The sequence below is a fragment of the Macaca thibetana genome, chromosome 15 (genome assembly GCF_024542745.1).
Source record: "Macaca thibetana thibetana isolate TM-01 chromosome 15, ASM2454274v1, whole genome shotgun sequence".
In the NCBI taxonomy this organism is placed as follows: domain Eukaryota; kingdom Metazoa; phylum Chordata; class Mammalia; order Primates; family Cercopithecidae; genus Macaca; species Macaca thibetana.
The window spans coordinates 72263832-72282701 of record NC_065592.1 but is presented as its reverse complement, the minus strand read 5'-3'; the positions used below and the strand labels follow the sequence as shown (position 1 = coordinate 72282701).

Below are 18870 nucleotides of genomic sequence, written 5' to 3'. Positions count from 1 at the left end.
GGAGAGCCAATAAAACTGAATTGCTTGCAAGTAGAAATTCTTTGTTGGTGATATAATAATGCCTTTGGAACAAAATTTTGGAACCCTTTCTGAAACTTTTCTGTATTAGTGGTAGAACTGAAATAATTTACATTCTGTGGAGGAAGTGAGAGGGTGACAGTGATCTGATAATTACATGATCTTATCCAGATGAGGCACCCCCAATGAAAAGAATGGAAATGCAAAGGCATAGGTGACTTTAGGCTTATCTGGAAATGGAAATGGACCGATATGGACATCATTACAGTACTTTAACAGAGAAAATAATAGAGACAAAGATGTTTAGACCTTTTCGAGCGAATCGTGGGAGAGAGTTATTATCATATATGGACTGAGTGGTGGTTTGGCTAGAGAGGGAGGACACAGAGCCAATCAGGGAGGCGTAGGGGACTGAATTACTGCTCAAAGCTGCAAAAAGTAAAGCCAGTTGGAGATGGGAAAAGTATTAGTATTACAGCAGTAGAAGACCATAATAATAACCAAAGATGTGATCAACATATTTACTTGAGGCATGCACTGGCACATGATCTGGAATTATTATATTGGAAGCTTATTAAAGAAAAATTCAAGCAGATCTACATTGGCTCATTATATTCCACATCAGAATATATATACGTATATCTATTACATGCAAGATATCATAGCATTAAAGAATCGCTACATAAAACTTATCATTGGATACCATATTGCACTCAATTTCTAAGTAAAAATGGCAGATGGATGTTTCACAGAAAAGGGAGGAGAATTTGTGTGAATCCAATGGTACGGGAGAAAGAATCCTGGCTTAGAATACTGGACTTGGGTTCTACTTCTGGTTTTGTCATCTACTAATAGGGACAAATCACCATTTGTGAAGCGCCTTTGATTTCTTTAACTGTTAAAATCAGAGTATAGAACTAGATAAATTCAAGAGCCATTCTCTTCTTCATAACTTTCATTCTTCCCACACACAGATAGAACTTCTGAACAGAGAAGGGTCTATTGGACATGGTGCAAATATAAGGGTTCTAAAAGTTATTGTACCTCTTCTTTGAGGGGGGGGTGGAGAGTACTTACTTTTTACAAAATAGAAAAGTAGTATGCAGTTGAATTGTTTATTTTTTCAACTATTTAAGTTTGCTGCTATTTTCTCTCATTAGTCAAAGTGTATACACAGTCTATTATGATGTTATATCATATATCAGAAAAGACTGAATGTCAGCATAAAAATAATCCTCCAGAGTAAAACTCCTCTAAGTTGAAACTGTTTAGCTCATATCAGAAAACAATGATCAAGGATCTACTTCAAAATATTGTTACAAAATTCTGCAGAAACATCTCCACTGCCCAATATTGAAAGAAAGTTATATGATATAAATATGTTAGATTTTAAATGAAAAGATAGACACTAAGAAAACTATGAAGTTGATCTCACTGTGGTATCCTTTCAATGTTTTGTCTGGCAACATGACCACTGCTCACAGTCTATCAACCAAAGTCTTTACTACATCAGAGTTTTCACATTTAAATTACTTGATGTGCTTTAAATTTTTTTTTTTTTTTTTTTTTTTTTCAGGCTGTACACCAGACCAATTAAGGTCTCTGGATGTGGGAGCTATATATTGATATTTTTTAAGTTCCCCAGCGCTGGCTCTTAGTCCTATGCGATTCATGATGCGGGGCCTATAACTCCATTTATTCCTTTTTTTTTTCCATTTAGAAGTCATATCAGGATTTAAGAGAATGAGATGAGCTTTCTCTTGGTGATATTCTTGAATCCCCTCTAACATCCCATTAGCAAGCTTTAGTACTTCAGCTATTATTAGCAGCCAAGAACTTGAAGGAGAGCTAACAAATAGGGAGGGCTTGCCAGTGTCATGATCTCATCAGTTCAAAGCTACAAATGTACAACAGAAATGCTTTTTTTAATTTTTTTTTTATTTTTTGAGATGGAGTCTTACTCTGTTGCCCAGTTGCCCAGGCTGGAGTGTAGTGGTGCAACCTCAGCTCACTGCAAGCTCCACTTCCCGGGTTCAAGCGGTTCTCCTGCTTCAGCCTCCTGAGTAGCTGGGATTACAGGGACGCACCACCACACCCGGCTAATATTTATATTGTTAGTAGAGACGGGGTTTCACCATGTTGGTCAGGCTGGTCTCAAACTCCTGACCTCGTGATCCACCTGCCTTGGCCCTCCAAAGTGCTAGAATTACAGGCATGAGCCACTGTGCCCGGCCCATAAATGCATTTTAAAGGCACGCGTCAAATCTGGTAAGACTTTTCATTTTGAAGCTATGATCTCCATAGTATAGTGTCAATGTGAAAAATGACAGATGCAGTCACTGAAATCTGCCTTAGGTTGGAGGAAAAAACAGGATGGCTCCCTGTAATAGGGTACATATTTGTAAGACTAATGTCATGGTGACTTCCTTATAAGAAGTAAACTTTAAAATCATGGCATCTTAACCTGAGAGGCACCTTAGAGACGACTTAGTCCAGCACTTTCATTTTATACAAGAGGACTCAAATCCAGAAAAGTTAGATGATTTCTCTACATAAGCCCAGACAGTAAATAACATCTCAACATGCAGCTTGGGCATCTTTCTACTGTAGTATTTCTAGAATGGCATTTGCGATCTTCTAAATAAAGTGGGGGGCAAAGTCTCCATGGATGAAAGGGGCTAGACTGGTAAGATAAATGACTGAAGGTGGCTAAGTATTATACAGTCAACATTTTCACACACACACACAAAATGCAGTAATTCCCATTTCCTCACAATGAGCAGGTTTCCAGGGCTGGCTTTTGTTTCTGTACTTTGAACAGAGACTCCAGAAAGAACAATAATTCTTTACTATGTGAAAAATAGCCATAAGCGTGACATAAATGGCAACTAACGCTTAGTCTCAATGTCACTCATCTTTAGGGCTAGTGTACACGTGGGGGGGCTTCTGAAAAGGGTGAAACTATTCAGCTCCAGGACTTGCTCTGCCAAGTGAGAATGCAAGGCCAATCGGTTCAGACTGTTCAGGTTTTCAATAGCCACTAAAAATTCAGAGTTTCCTGTGGCATTTCCTCAGTTTTCAATTTGACTCAAAATTTTGTTGAAACTCAGTCCATGTCAAAAGAAGCTCTTCTGCAGTCCACATATGGCTAACTAGATTATGGCCTTTGTTTTAAAAGAACAAAACCTTCTTTCATCTGTGTATATGTGAATTAGAATCAAGGAGTGTTGGGAGTGACAGATTGCAAGCTTGTATCCACAAGACAATACTGCTTTGTGCTGGGGATATAAAGAAGTATGCTTCTTGCATGGTTCATCCCCTATGGCTTCATCTACCTCCCCTCTCTCTAACCTGATCCCCCAATAATTCTACCAATTAGAAAAATGAAGCCCAGGAGAGTTAAAGAACTCGATCAAGGTCATCATTATCAGCAGAACTGTAGCTGCATGAGGATTTGATCCCATACCATGTCCACTCTCATTTAGCACATTTCACATTACGCCATGCTCTCTCTCAAATCATTTAACATCCCTGGACAAGTGGTGACAGGTACATAAAGCTGGGTCTTTAAGACTGTTTGGGCTGTCTATGCAGCAAGACAGAGATCATAAACCATCCTCAGTTTGCGAAAAAGTGTCAATATAGGGACTTCACCTAGGTCATCTGTTTCAGTGATGGGGAAGAGGAAAAGAGGATGCAAAAGCACATCTGTATTTTCCAGGTACTTCTTGCCAAAATATCCTAAGTTTCCATGAAAACATGAACTAACGGTATGAATTTAAAATGTTAAAAACTGGAATGCCATTTGGCAGAATACTTTTTAGAACCTAATTTATGGTATTTTTGCTTTTCAAATGTCCTGCTCTAGTTTACTAAGTCAGTAAGGCTACTGAATGCTTCAAATGATTTTATTATCCATAGAAAAATATTTATGAAACACTTGCTCTATTTTCATACTTTTAAACTTTACATTAAATGCCAATAGGCACTATATAACTATTCTGCTAAGTAGAGTTTTTGAAGTAATTAACAATAGTGGTATATCATTTAGATGATTTTTTTCTGTCACTATATATGTGTGTTTGTAATGACTCAGTAATAGTCTCTTCATGACTTTCCTTACTGACAAACTGTGATAAAGTCTGGAGAATAGTTTGTGCTTATGGACCAAAGAGAAGCTAATTTTTTCATCAAATCAATTACCACAGTCTTAACAAAAGTAGACTTCTATGAGCTAACAGTCAGAAACAGAAAATTAGTTCATTAAATATTTGTCATATTTTTAACATAATTTATGCACTATTTAGAATTCCCTGAATGAAATACAAATACTCTGCTATGTTTATTATTTGTATCACAAACTAATGATAAATTAAAGATAAAGAGAACATTGATTTGAAAGCTTCCTGATACAACGATAACGACAATTAGACTTGATATGTGACTGGGGATCATTATTAAATGAGAGTCACCAAAAGTGCTCTTCTAGGTAAGTACTGAATGGCATAATTAAAATTCAAAAATTTTACTTGATTGCAGGAGTTTCTGTCCAGCCTGGGCAACCGAGGAAGACCCCATTTCTGCAAAAAAAAAAATTATTTAAATGAACTGGGCATGGTGGCACATGCCTGTGGTTCCGTTACTTGGGAGGTTGAGGTTGGAGGATTACTTGAGCAGGGAATGTTGAGGCTACAGTGAGCTATGATTGTGCCACTGCACTCAAGCCTGGGCAACAGAGCAAGATCCTGCCTCGAAACATTTAAAAAATTTTTTGTAAAATTCAATTCTAATGTAGACTTTCTCAAAATACAGAATTTGAACAAGCTGTTTCTTTGTATCAGAAATCTGGCACTTAGATTTAATGAATCATCGTTTTCAGAAAATAAAACAGAAAGAACACATCCGGTATTCTTAACCTAGGTCATATGCCTAAATTCCTTATAGTATAAAATAAAATATGAATGTATGAAGAAAGTATACATAAAAATGGATCTTGTTAGCATTGATCCAATTAATAGTATTAATAGATCAGAAGAGATAGCTGAAGAGCTTTTTAAAGCTTATTCAGTTGCTGTGCAGACACTTCTGCTGCTGATACCATATTTCTGACTCGTTAACTTTTTACGAGTTTGTTTTTGTTTTTCACAGCCCATCAATCACCTACCATCCATGTATGCTTTAGGGCAAAACATACTAAGGTCATCCACGGAATGAAAACGAGGTCTTTATGTTGTAATATCTGATCATCGAGTTTTAAATCTCTTTTCCTAAAAGGTGCAAGCATAAACACTATAATTTTGGTTTTGTTTGCAGGTATTTTTGGGCCAGGGAGGAGGTATGAACAGGGACAGCAGACATTTTAACATTGAATGTGCAGGCACAGGGAAAGGTCGATGATTGGTGCACCACCAGTACTACCAGTAGCTCTTCCCTTACAACTTTCTTTGTACTGAAAAGAAAGTGAATTTCTCTAAGATCCTCAACCTCTAAATTTTCTTTGCTGGGAAAAAGAAGAAAAATGAACACATATTAGTGATTTGTTTTTTTTTTATATATATCACCATCTTTTAATAATATTATATTTATCTTCATCATTTTGTCCAATTCTAGAGACCATGGGCCAGAGGGGGTCAAACCTTCAGTAAAGGATTTTTACAATATTTCGAAAAGTCTGTAATTGGGTCTCTCTATCAAAATGGTAAATGTGCCTGCCCTAGGACCCTGCTATTAAATTTCCAGGTGTCTGCCATGCAGAAATAGCAATGATGGTGTCAAAATATATGGGTTCAATACAGTAGTATCTGTAATAGCAAAAATGAGAAATAACTTAGCCTCCACTAGTAGGGAACGAGTTAATACATTTTTATATCTACAGAACTGACTACCATCATTGCCATGGGCTGTTAAAAAGAAGATAAGACGTATTAATACACTCACTTGGAAAAGGTCAATTTTTATATAGTTAAATGTCACAACAGCAAATTGTGTGTGTATACATATACGACATACATACACACACACACTCCTCCCTACCTACTCTATATCATTTAAATAACTACATATACAAATTAAGTCTGGAACGATATACATGAAACTGTATATGGCAGATATTTCTGGAGACTAAATTGGAGTAATGACAAAATATTTTAATGTTTATTTTAAATATGTCAAATAAAAAAAGAAAAAAAGAAGTGGGATGAAGAGTAATTTTTCTTCTCTAAAAGTGCTTTTATTGGCCCCTTTCCCACCATACAATTATAAAAATTTTCAAGTGTACAAAAATTAAAGAGTAGTATAATGAACACCTAAATGGTCACAATCTATATGCAATAACTGTTAACAAACTTATTTTCTATTTTCCAAAATTTTCCCAATAAACGTGTTGCCTTTGAAATTAAAGAGAAGATGCTCTGGGAGGGACAGACTAAAATAATTTGGAAATTGTTTATAAAAGAAAGAAAGAGAAAACTTTCCTTCCAAATGAGGCTAACACAGTTCATTTTTGTTTAACAAGCAACATATCTATTAACCCATCCTAGTGCACACCCAGTTACTGCTGGTTACAGAGATGTATGGAGCTTAATGGACGTTTCCTTTAAATGCATCTTTTATAAGTGAGTATTTTCTTCCCTTCTTCCACAGACCTTAAAGACTTGTAAAACTTGATCAGCAGTTAATAATTCCAGTAAATTCCTCTACTACATCACCTCTCTCTTTTACTTATCTTGCCCATCTTATTCCATTATCTGTTAGAACTAGTAAGTCAAACGTCAGCTAAATGATACCTTCCTATATACTTAAGTCCCCATTTTAATTTGGTAGTTATTAGTGAAACAACTGATGTTACTTAAATTGCCTGTTCCACACTAATTCTGGCTGACCTTCTACACTAATAATCAATGATTTATTGTTTAAATCATTATTCTCTTAAATGATGAGGTAGCTCATGCTGTCTCAAATATAACTTGGCTATACAATGCCATCTGAACTACAATAAGACAGATATTTACAATTGTGCAAAATACTTACAAGCTGAGGTGCCTGCTTTCACTTGTGAAAGCAAGAGCTTCCCCAGCCTGTTCAGGTGCTTACATACAGTGCTTCACAGACTGACATGATTTTTTTTCATTGTAAAGGATACTTTAATAATGAAAGTGTGCAAGCACAAAAAATGATAAATATTCCCGTATATTTGTCCAGACTTACCATGTGAATCCATCACTTAAGTAACAGATTAGTCCTAACACTATGCAGCATCCTGGAATCCCATCAGACTGTTCATCCTAAATCTAGTCCTAGCCCTAGAAAAACTACCATTTAGGGGGAGAAAAAAAAATTTATTCAACAATTCCATATTGTCTCTGATGCAGCAATGGGTTAAGTCACAATTACATTATGCTCAATAAGAGAAAAATAAAATGGTTTTTCAGAAGGGGCTGGGTTGGTGATTCTTTTTTCACTCATCTTAATGCCAAAAAGACCAAGAACTTTGTTGCCAATAATGGACTAGTGGGCTTCAGCCCTGAACTACCTCTAGCTGCCAGCAGCATCAGAGACTTCAGAATGAGAAGATACAGCAGCTCCTTAAAGTGCTCCGTACAGATTCAAGTCCAAGCTACTTCTTTGGAAGGCTCTCAGCAGTGTCAGAGAGTGACTTGATTCTTGTCTAAAAGTTTGAAAATGTGCTAAAGCAATGTTCCTCCCCACACTCTCCAACCTCACAAGGATGGTTATACTGACAAAAAAGCACGTTTCTCTGTCTTCTCTTTGTGCCTTAGCTGAGCAACAGTGGACGGAAATCTTAACTTTCTGACCCAACTGTGTTTGTGGTACTGCATTTAAGGGCACAGTTCTTTGACATACTTAGATTGTTGGAATGCTATATTTATATGAAATTGGGAATAACAGGCAGAATTAAGGAAAAAAGGATCTGACTCCTTAAAACTAGATTCTCCAAAAGAATAAATAACTTAGAATGTAAATGAATCTATCACTCACACAATGATTTTTTTGAGAAAGTAGAATTTATGGAATCACTGAACGAAGCAATGTGCTTTCTTTACCTTCTGAAAGGCCTACTGAATTTCAAATTGTATTGTTTGTTTGCTATTTTATCCTTCACAACAGACCCATCAGAAGTGGAAATCAATTTGCCTTCGGGAACAAACTCTGTACTAGGTACTGGTTATATAAATCACAGCCATCTTATTTCATTGAAAGACTTTTTTTTTTAACAGAAGATGTGGATTATTAATTCTCTACTTATGTATATTATTAATAAATATTTTCAAGTGTTATAATGTTTGGGGATAAGCAATTATACATTCATAGTAGATATAATATACTAAAAAGCCACATTTCAGATAGTGAAATGTAAATAATTTAAAAACCTAAAAATTAAGTAGCATCATAGCACCTGTTATGCAACACCTAATAAAGGATTATTTTATTTCATTTTCCAAGAGAACCCTTGCTTCTTCGTAAAAAAGAGGAGATGAACAAGCACAAAAGGGTTATTGGGTTAACAACCCCACATTTTGCTCTCATCCTATTGACAAGTAATTAAGGTAATTCACAGCCACTGGCTAAAATCTATGCAGCCTGAAGCAGATGGTCACATCTCTATGAATTTCACATTAACAGCAGAGTCTATTTCCTTTGTAAAATGGTATAAATTTTCCAGACAGCAGGCCACAACATAAGAGCTTGGACGGCAAATAAACAATTTCAACAAATCAAGCTTAAGTGAATTGCTTACCTGAGCTAAAGGGCATAATGTACTGCTTCCTGAGTGAACAGATATGCCAGGATCTTAGGACAATTTCTCCTTTTCTAGTCTCCTCATCTACTACAGCTCCTCTCCTATCTCATTTTGTCCACTTTATTCCCTCATCCATTTGAGATGATAAGTCTAACTTTAGTTAAATGACACCTTCCTTTATACTCAGGTCCCCATTTTAATTTCGTAAAGTCATTGGTGATACAAGAGATGTTACAACTGTAACATTCATTTTTCTTTCTGCTAGCTTATATAAAATTTAACAGATTCTCTCTATAAATGGATATAATCTTCCCAAATACATTGGGAAAATTAAATTGCCAATAGAATTCTTGAGTTTGGCCATATTTGCAAAATTACATCTGAAAGTGAAAAGTACTTGCAGACAGAGGTCTCCTGGTTGAAGACATTCCTATTCTCTTACCTGCAGTCACCAGCACCTGCTAATCACTCTCTCTACATAGTTCCCATTCTTGCTTTGTATTTATTTCTGGCAACATTTTCTGTTGGTGCTAGAGGAGGTGAGGCGTAGCACTTTCATTGGCTCTCTTCTTTTGGGGTACCTTTGCCTTTCTGCTCAACCTTATACTGTGTTTCTGCCTCTGGTGGAAGGCCAAGGTTGGTTCCAGCACAAATGACATTTATGTGAAAGACAGAGGAAGGAGGGGCAGTGCAGAGATAGTCGCAAGGTACTGAGAAATCTGATCCATTTTTCTATTTCCATAATATGTTGCTCTTTTAAAGGGTGATGAGGTAAGAAATGCAAAGAATCATGTAGCACATCATTTCTTCAGCTTTTGGGTCCTCTATACATTGAATTTGCCAAATTGAAAGGAATATAAATTCCTGGGTCCATTATTAAGAAGTTGCCTGTAGGCCAAGAGTGGTGGCTAATGCCTGTAATCCCAGAACTTTGGGAGGCTGAGGCAGATGAATTGCTGGAGCCCAGGAGTTGGAGCCCAGCTTGTGCAACACAGCCAAGCTCCATCTCCACAAAAAACCCAAAAAATTGGCTGGGTGTGGTGGCATGCCCTACTATTCCCAGCTACCTGGGAAGCAGAGGTAGGGGGATCACCTGAGCCTGGGAGGTTGAGGCTGCAGTGAGCCATGATTTTGCTACTGCACTCCAGCCTGAACAATCAAGTGAGACCCTCTCTCAAAAAATCCATCAATCAAACAAACAATGAAAAACAAAAAGAAGTTGCCTATAGCCTGAAGTAGTCAGTATCCACCTATTTCAAAAAGCGCTGAACCAACGAAATTTACTACAGTAACTTAATTTATATCAAGTTGCCTTAATAAAGTACTGAGTAGGTGACTCAATATGATGCATCCAGAGGGCTACAATCTATCCTGGAAGATGACACAAGTTTGTTCAATCATCATGCACACGTTCCCGGTGCATGATGAAATAATTTTTTTTTTTTAAGTCTAACCTCATATGAGTTAGAATTTTTTTTGAATACCAACATTATGATGATTGTATAGCCACACTGAAAATGCTAAACATTTCTTTCAATTGAAGAGTTACTAGTTACTATGGTATAGCTACATGTAAAAGAGAAAATATGCTGAGCATAATAAACCACGTTCAAAATAATTCACTGTAAAATGTGTACTGTAATACATTTGCAGTGTATCATACTGTGAATCAGAACATCCATACGACACAAAGAAACTTGTCTACAATTTGTGGGACAACACTACAACCACATTTTAATCCCAAAGACTTCTTAGAGAGCTCTTCACTTTGTTCAGTATCATAACGTATTGAGATAGGGTCACTCAGTTTTATATTTTCAGCTCCCTCTGCCATTCATAATTTGCCATTCATTTGGTATACACATGCTTTAGTTGAATGAAAGCAAAAGAGATCTAGGCCTGAATAAACAATATTGTACTGAAGGCCCCTCAGCAGGAATAGTAGTATTCCTCTGTTGAGGCACTTAATGTTCTTTATTTTAAGAAACAAGTATAATTTTTGTTATCCTCAGTCACTTTATGTTTCTCTCTAGTAAGAAGTGATCAGTGACATTTAGTAGAGGTAATATTTAAAAATATTTACCTCATTTTCCTCCCTCCCTCCCTCCCTTTCTTCCTTCCTCTTTCAGAGTGCCATAAACACAAACAAAAAGGAAAATACAGAACAAATCTATGCTTTCCCATGGGGTGAAAGATGCGTACAGTCATCCATCCATTTACTCATTTATTCACTTGATGAGATAAGAAACTGAATGCTTTCCAGATTGGTGTCATTGGAAATAATAAAAACAATACTCACGCCCATAAAAATGATAGATATTATTATAAAGACTACCGTTCTTCCAAAATTTGAAGGAGAACCACATTTCTTTTCCTTCCCCACCCCATTTCAGGTTTGCATAAAGAACTTAATTTCCTTTCAGACTTTTGCTTGGGCAAGCCTCCATAATAGTAAAATAAAAGAGCAGGATGAACAAAATGGTTCAAAATAAAGTGATACCTTCAACTCTTTTTTTTTTTTTTTTTAAGACAGAGTCTTACTCTGTCACTCAGGCTGGAGTGCACTGGCGAGATCTCTGCTCACTGCAAGCTCCGCCTCCCGGTTTCACTCCTGCATCAGCCTCCCGAGTAGCTGGGACTACAGGCGCCCGCCGGGGTTTCAACATGTTAGCCAGGGTGGTCGCGATCTCCTGATCTCGTGATCCGCCCCCTTCGGCCTCCCAAACTGCTGGCATTACAGGCGTGAGCCATCGCGCCCGGCCTCAACTCTTAATATCAACTGAGCTGTACAACTTCTGGTAAAGACTGTGTGTGGATTAGATGTGTGGTGGTTCTTACCTGGTGTTTGAAAGTTAAGGCGCCTCAGTTCTACCGGGTCTGTTGGGTGGTGTGAAGGGATCTCCTTACTGTTCGGTATGCTGCTTTTTCTAGAGTCGGACTCTGCCCTCTTCCTATAGGGGGGAAATAGAAGTTTAAGAAGAAAACAAAAATCAATGGAAACAGATAAAAAAGCAGAGAGCTGCACCTGCACTCCCCCCCACCTCCCAAGTTTTCGGGTTTACAACATTTTAACCCAGCTGACTTGTGACCCAGTTCAGGTTGCTTTTCCTCCCTTGGCCTAATTGTTCTCTCAGGTCTAAAATTTTTGTTTAAGTGGATGATCTCGAAGTCCTGCTCCAACTGTATGATTAAATAATTCAGCAACTCTGCCTTTTGGCTTCAAGGGGATCTTGGTGAGATACACGTGGACCCTTATCGAGCAATTCTCTTATCTACTAGCTCTATTTGTGAGGAACAGGAGAGGATACCCCTGAGTCGCCAATACTAAGACTGTTGTTACCACAGAGAAACTACCTGAGCTTAAGCTGAACAGCTAAATCTGTCCGCCTTTGCCCTAAGTATATATAAGTGGTGACTACAGCGAGGAGATGCCTTAGATTTTCCCATACGGCAGGTAAATACAAGTGCATTTTTAAGATGCCAAGTTATCCTAATACCTAGGAGAATCGGGACCACGTTAAACAAACCTCCCCTTTCTCTTTCAAATGTGAAGGAAAAAAAATAGTGTTAGCTGTTAACAGTACTAAGCTGTGATTAATATTTTGTTAATGAAAGGTTCATAGAAAGATGAGAGAAAAAGTAATTTCACCTGGTGGGTAGATCCGCTCTCCTGATAATCATTCAAGGTGCCATTGACAGTGCCTTGTTATAAATGCAATTCTTCACACAATACATTTTAACTTTGTTCTAAAAGCTATCTACTAGCTTTATTATCCCCATTTAAGCTCTCATTATGTAATTTTAACTAATTTCTAAGCAAGAAATGTCAGATCTGTATATAAGATTTCTTTATCCAATAAAAAAATTAATCACAGAGTCATAACTATCTTCTTCCAGCTTGAATTAGATTAAAAACCCATTTAATCAACAGAAGCCGTTTTCAAATAGTGCTTTTTTCCCCAAATACTAATGCCTGCAATCTCTATGCCGGAGTCACAATCCCAGTATCTCACCGCTGCTCAAAGCAGAGGCATTTTCATTTGGGGGAAACAGGTACTGCACAGTGTTTAGGAACTTTCCTCTGTTCGATGTGACTGTGGTACAGCTCATTAGTGTTGCTGTGGCAATGGGCTCTCATTCAATGCCACCCAGGTCATTCTATGGTTAGCCATAGGACTCCTGCTAAATAGCCTTTCTTCCCATTTCTGCTCATCTGTATGAAATAAAACTAACCAGGGGATGAAGAGAAGACTGATACAAAGGGAAAGTGCACATGATTTGCTCAAGTGCAACGCCTTTGACGAAACATCCTTGATGGAATACATTTTCATGGCTCAGTCCTATTAGACATGTTGCTTTCTCGGTACCTTAGAGTAACCTGTCTCAGGATTTCCTCTTTCTATCTAAAAGTGTCAGATACAGCCTTGGGACAAAATGTACTGCCAAACCATTCCACCAATCAGAGGTGAGCAGTATTCTGAGACCTGCCAAGGCACTGGCAGCTCCAGTTCTATGGAGTAGAAAAGAAGAAAAGAAAGAGAAGAGACAAAGGGCTAGTGAAAAAGATATGAGGAGGAAGAAAAAGACAGGCTCAGAAGATCATGTGAAAGGAGGACATGATGACCAGTTTCAGAGTAGGCAATGTCACTGTGTCTATGCTATGAGTCTTCACCTCACCACACTAAGAGATTCCTTTTACCACTGAAGATGCAAAATCAAAATGGGTTAATGAAACATGACTGGGAGCAGCCAGCCAGTCAATTCGACGTGAAACATGTGGTTGGTCTTCTCATTTCAAATAATACCAATGGCCCTTCTCATGTTTTGATCATTTTGTGTTAAGCTGGCACAGATGCATTTCTTTACTAATTTGTCAGGCACTATGACAAAAATTTAGATTTTTCTCTCTTCCCAACATGGCTCTGCCATTCTTGCAAGATTATGGAAACCAGAATTAGAAATATCTATCCGGGCAAGAAAATTACTTTACTCTTACAGATATTGTAGGGTGACCTCCTTATCTTCTTTTTCCCTGCGGCTGGGGTGAGTGACACTGAGCTGGAGGGATAGAAAAGAAAACTCTCTAAAGTAATTTAGTCAATTTCTCTGGTTCCAGGAAAGTTAGGAATTACATCTTGTTGCAAAGATGTTGAGTCTCAGAAAACTCAAGACATAGGACTAAAATTACAATTCACAATTTTAATGAACAGGGAGGGATTTACTGACATTTAATAACTAACTTCTCTTTCATTGTCTATTCAAATGAAATTACTTCCAAGACCTCAGTCTCCTGAAATCCAAGCCAAATAGAAAACCAGTTGCTTAAATGTATTTTGCTTAGTTTTGTTTCAATGATCACAACATGGACAATTCTGGCTGTCCACATTCTTATCACATTATTTTTAAACACCTATTATGTGATGTGCTAGAATGATTGTTTTCTAACACAGAAAACATTTCTAGGAAAGATGAGGAAGATGAAGAGTTTGGTCATCATTGCTAATAATACCAAAGAGTTTTAAAACATTCTCACAAAATATTAAAAGACATATAATGGTCTAAATTAGGCCCAACATGAATGTAAGTAGTAACATTTTTCCTGATAAATTTCAGAGGTCTCATCATTCTCATTTTCAGTTTGAAAAATGGAAAGAATAATGACTACAAACAGATTCTAAATTTTGCCTTGCTATACTATGTATTTTTTCTATTAAGACTATAAAATGCTAGTGTAAGTTTATTTCTTGCAATGAGAAGTATCTACTATGTGGAGGAGTTATGTAGGTGAAAAGGAAATGGAAGATCACTTGAAATTTTGGATCTATCAGAAACTGCTAATACTATACAAGCATGCAGTTGTTTGGCATGTGGGTAATACACAACACAAATGCCACTCTGGTCTATGGGGCATTTGCTTTCTCCTAGGGTCCCATCTAGGGGGGAAGAAAAAATTAGGCTCCCAGCCAGGGGGGAAGAAATAACAGGGAAGTTAAGTGAAAGATCATATTTATGGTCCTGAAACAAAGATATACAGAGATGTGAGCAGAGCTTTTTGAAAGAAAGGTATACTTGTTAGAAATATCTACTATCAATATTCAAGTAAATCAATCCAAATACTTGTTTCTGATAACATGAAGAATGTAATCCCAACTCTGCCACTATTGGTATGTGTCAACTACAAATTTTCTTTTCAGTTTCTTTATGTATAAAACAGAGGGAGATTAGAAGATGATGTCTAAATTTTGGCTCAACTCTCTCATTTTAATAGAGAAAGGAAGCATTGATTAAGTTGTAAAATGGGAAAAGTGTTATGATGAAAGGTACAGAGTCTCTTGCTCTGTCGCCCAGGCTGGAGTGCAGTGGCATGATCTTGGCTCACTGCAAGCTCTGCCTCCCGGGTTCATGCCACTCTCCTGCCTCAGCCTCCCAAGTAGCTGGGACTACAGGCGCCCGCCACCATCCCTGGCTAATTTTTTGTATTTTTTAGTAGAGATGGGGTTTCACCATGTTAGCCAGGATGGTCTTGCTCTCCTGACCTCGTGATCTGCCCACCTCGGCCTCCCAAAGTGCTGGGATTACAGGCATGAGCCACCACACCCGGCCGATGAAAGGTAGTATTTTAAGTGAGTTTAAAGTGTTTCGTCTTTTGGCTGAATAACAAAAACAAAAACAAAAACAAAACAAAAAAACACACACTATTCTGCATGGGTTTTTCTGCTGGATAAATGGACACTAGAGATGTCCACACAAAAAAGACACCCTCATAGAGGTTTAAAAATTCTTATCATTGAACATGAGGCTTGCTGACCAATGTAAAGTGATTTTAGTGTAAATAATGCAGCAATAGTTCTCAAACTTTAGTATGCATCAGGATCACCTGGGGAGACTTGTTAAAATACAGCCTGGTGGGTCAATGCCTAGACTTTCTGATTTTGTAGGTCTGAGGTGGGGCCCGAGGATGTGTATTTCTATCAAGTTCCCTGGTGATGCTGGTGCTATGGCTGCTGGTCCAGAGGCCACTCAATGGAAACCACTAGAATATGGCACCGGGAGAAAGGTAGGTGATCTTTGAGATGTTTTTTGTAGTTTGATTTTTATCAGGAATTTATATATATGTTATATGCATATTTATACATAAGTGTATATGAATATATAGATATGAGTTAGAAAGCTAGAAGGTTAGTTTGGATTAATCATTCAATAACCACATAGCATATTTTAGCTATTATTATTGCTATTATTATTCCAGACTGGGAGACATGGATAATAATTTTGAATTAGGGAAGAGTTCTCACTAAGGCACTGTCATCAATATTTGCAGGGTGTGAAAATGCTAATAACATTAGGTGATCTGTAGTCAAACTTGAAAACTAATCTTTGGTAAAAACAAAACAAAACAAAACAGTTTATGAGACACCTCACATTTCTGCCCTGTAAACACATCAACACACACAAATGCCCATTTTAATCTTGACCACAAACAAAACTCAGATATTGGTTTGTGTACTATCTTTTAAACTTTGCCTTTAATCTGTTTTTTTTTTCTTATATAAACAAAATATTTATCTTCCCCAGAATCATTTTAATGAAGTCACTGTGTATATGTAGGCTTTGCGCATCTTCCACGTGCCAGGTATCATCTTTTGTATGCAGCCCCGCCCTCCCCTCTTCAACAACTCCGAAGTCTACCAGTTTATTGTTTTTCTTACTGAACATGAAAGGGGTTTGTTCTCTATTCCTCACCTGTCGGGTTTACTGCTCCATTTTAATGCAGCAAAAAAAGGAAAAAGAAAGGCTAAATGTTAGTTGGCCAATGGTAACAACGATAACCATGACAACCAAGATTTAAGAAATAGTGTTCACAAGTAAGGACACACAACTGACATACATTCGGAAGCGACAGCGAATCAAAATATTTATGGACCTCTGATTATGAACTAAACAGAGCTCTGACATGAAGTTACATCACTGAATACACAGTGTGTGTGTGCGTGTGTGTGTGTGTGTGTGAATGACACATGCACTTTTATCCATCACCTATAAAATAATGCCACAATTAATTATATTCCAGGAAGTGTTTGATAGTGGAGAGATAATTTGATTTTTATTTTTTTTTTTACTTTTTTTATTTTTTATTTTTTTTATTTTTTTTTTGAGACGGAGTCTCGCTCTGTCGCCCAGGCTGGAGTGCAGTGGCCGGATCTCAGCTCACTGCAAGCTCCGCCTCCCGGGTTCGGGCCATTCTCCTGCCTCAGCCTCCCGAGTAGCTGGGACTACAGGCGCCGCCACCTCGCCCGGCTAGTTTTCTTGTATTTTTTAGTAGAGACGGGGTTTCACCGTGTTAGCCAGGATGGTCTCGATCTCCTGACCTCGTGATCCGCCCGTCTCGGCCTCCCAAAGTGCTGGGATTACAGGCTTGAGCCACTGCGCCCGGCCGATAATTTGATTTTTAAAAAACATGCTATAAGAAAACTACTAATATATTCAATGGGAATACAGCATCATTCCGCAAAAGAAATTCATTCATTTAAAATAAAAAGCCTTCAATTAAGAGGTATGTCATTCCTTTCATAATAAACATCTACAAACTGTATTGAACTATACAGAAATTTGCACAATTGAATAATATACCAAAAGGTAATAAGGTGGCAGAAATTATTTCTTCAAATACCTCTTGCCACATCTTTTTTCCAATGAAGGATTAACCACATCTTCAGTTTAGGAAAATATAATACTCATCATTATAAATCTACAGAGCATGGCCCATTTATACGGTTGGGCTTATCCAGAAAAACATTTTATTACCAGCCATTGACAGAATATGTATTTTCCTAGTCTGTGGTGCTGTCTGTGAACACAACTAGTTCATGCTTATAGCTCCTTTCACCTGTGATATTATGCTGATTGTTTAAATAACCGTATTATTTCTGCAGCATATAACCTTTTCCTGAAAACAATTAATCTAAAAATCTTCACTTTGAGGCAAATTGCAAAGTTTTCAGTCAGTTCCCAATTGCAAAATAAAGGTACTAAGTTCTTCTTGATGCAATGAAATATATACCCAAGTGGCTGGAATATCTGGCCCTGTGAGACAATTCAATCCATCTCTTTTCAAAAATAAAACATCCACATTTAAATTGCACAAACACACACATACAAAGTAAATGATGAAAATGATATCAAACACATTGGTTAATTCTTCTTATTCTTAATTTTAAAGTGATTTACTTAGTGTGCCAGGTTAAAAAAAATTCTACATAAATGTTTCCAATTTGCTCACTTTTTTAAATCAATGACTTTATCAGGGAATCAGCTGTAGAAAAATCTATGCCTCAGGATGGAAAACCACCTAGTGAATTATCAGTTCTGTGGATTAAAAGGCTGCTTGAGTATTCATATGCACAAATGCATAGTTCTAGATAAAGGTCAGCCTCACCATACACCTGGGTACATATGTGGTACAAATATCTAAGTTTGAAAGCTTTCACAATTGGTAAATTTAAATTACAGGCCAAGGATTTTATTGCAACTCTTGCCAGCCAAAATAAAGGTGATATTGAGTGATGAAGTCAACACATAGAAGGAATTGAGTTTGTTTAATACTGTTTGACTTGTATACATTTAATTATTCAATATTTTTGTGTGCCAGGCACTCTACTAGGCAGTAGGAACACAATAATGAATAAGACAGAGTCCTTGACCTGCAGTTTACTGGAGGCAGAGTGCCAAGAAAAGGGGAATTGACAGTAATGCAGTAGGTTCTATAATAGACAGGTAGAAAGTAGTTTAAGAGTCTTGGAAAAGCGATCCTAAGGTAGCCCAAACTGCTAGAGGGGAGGAGAAGAGAGGATAGAAGATGAGGCAAGCACCCAGAAAGCCTTGATTAAGTAGGTAGCATCCTAGCTTACTTCCAAAAGAAGAGTTGGAGTTATCCAAGCCAAAAGGAGTGGCAGGGGAGTGACACGAAAGGCATTCCTAACCTAAGGAGGGCCTACTCAGAAGCCAGAAAGCAGAGTCAACCAGCAGCTTCCGGTATGGTTGGGTGTGGCCACATATTTCTTCATAGCATCTCAAAATATTCTGGACTGCAT

General features: G+C 37.5%; 1 protein-coding gene across 37 annotated transcripts in view; it reads right to left on the bottom strand.

The window, feature by feature from the left end:
* Positions 1-18870, bottom strand: part of PTPRD (protein tyrosine phosphatase receptor type D) — a 2337809-nt gene that overhangs the window by 125540 nt on the left and 2193399 nt on the right. For 13 of the 37 annotated variants that reach the window (XM_050761934.1, XM_050761930.1, XM_050761932.1 and 10 more), the window contains 3 exons: positions 16523-16537; positions 11618-11730; positions 4548-4598 (listed from right to left, as the gene is read on the bottom strand). In XM_050761934.1, the coding sequence (XP_050617891.1) occupies positions 4548-4598; positions 11618-11730; positions 16523-16537 (179 nt within the window). The remainder of the gene's footprint in view (positions 1-4547; positions 4599-11617; positions 11731-16522; positions 16538-18870) is intronic. The other 24 variants (XM_050761943.1, XM_050761948.1, XM_050761946.1 and 21 more) reach the window with 5 other exon arrangements.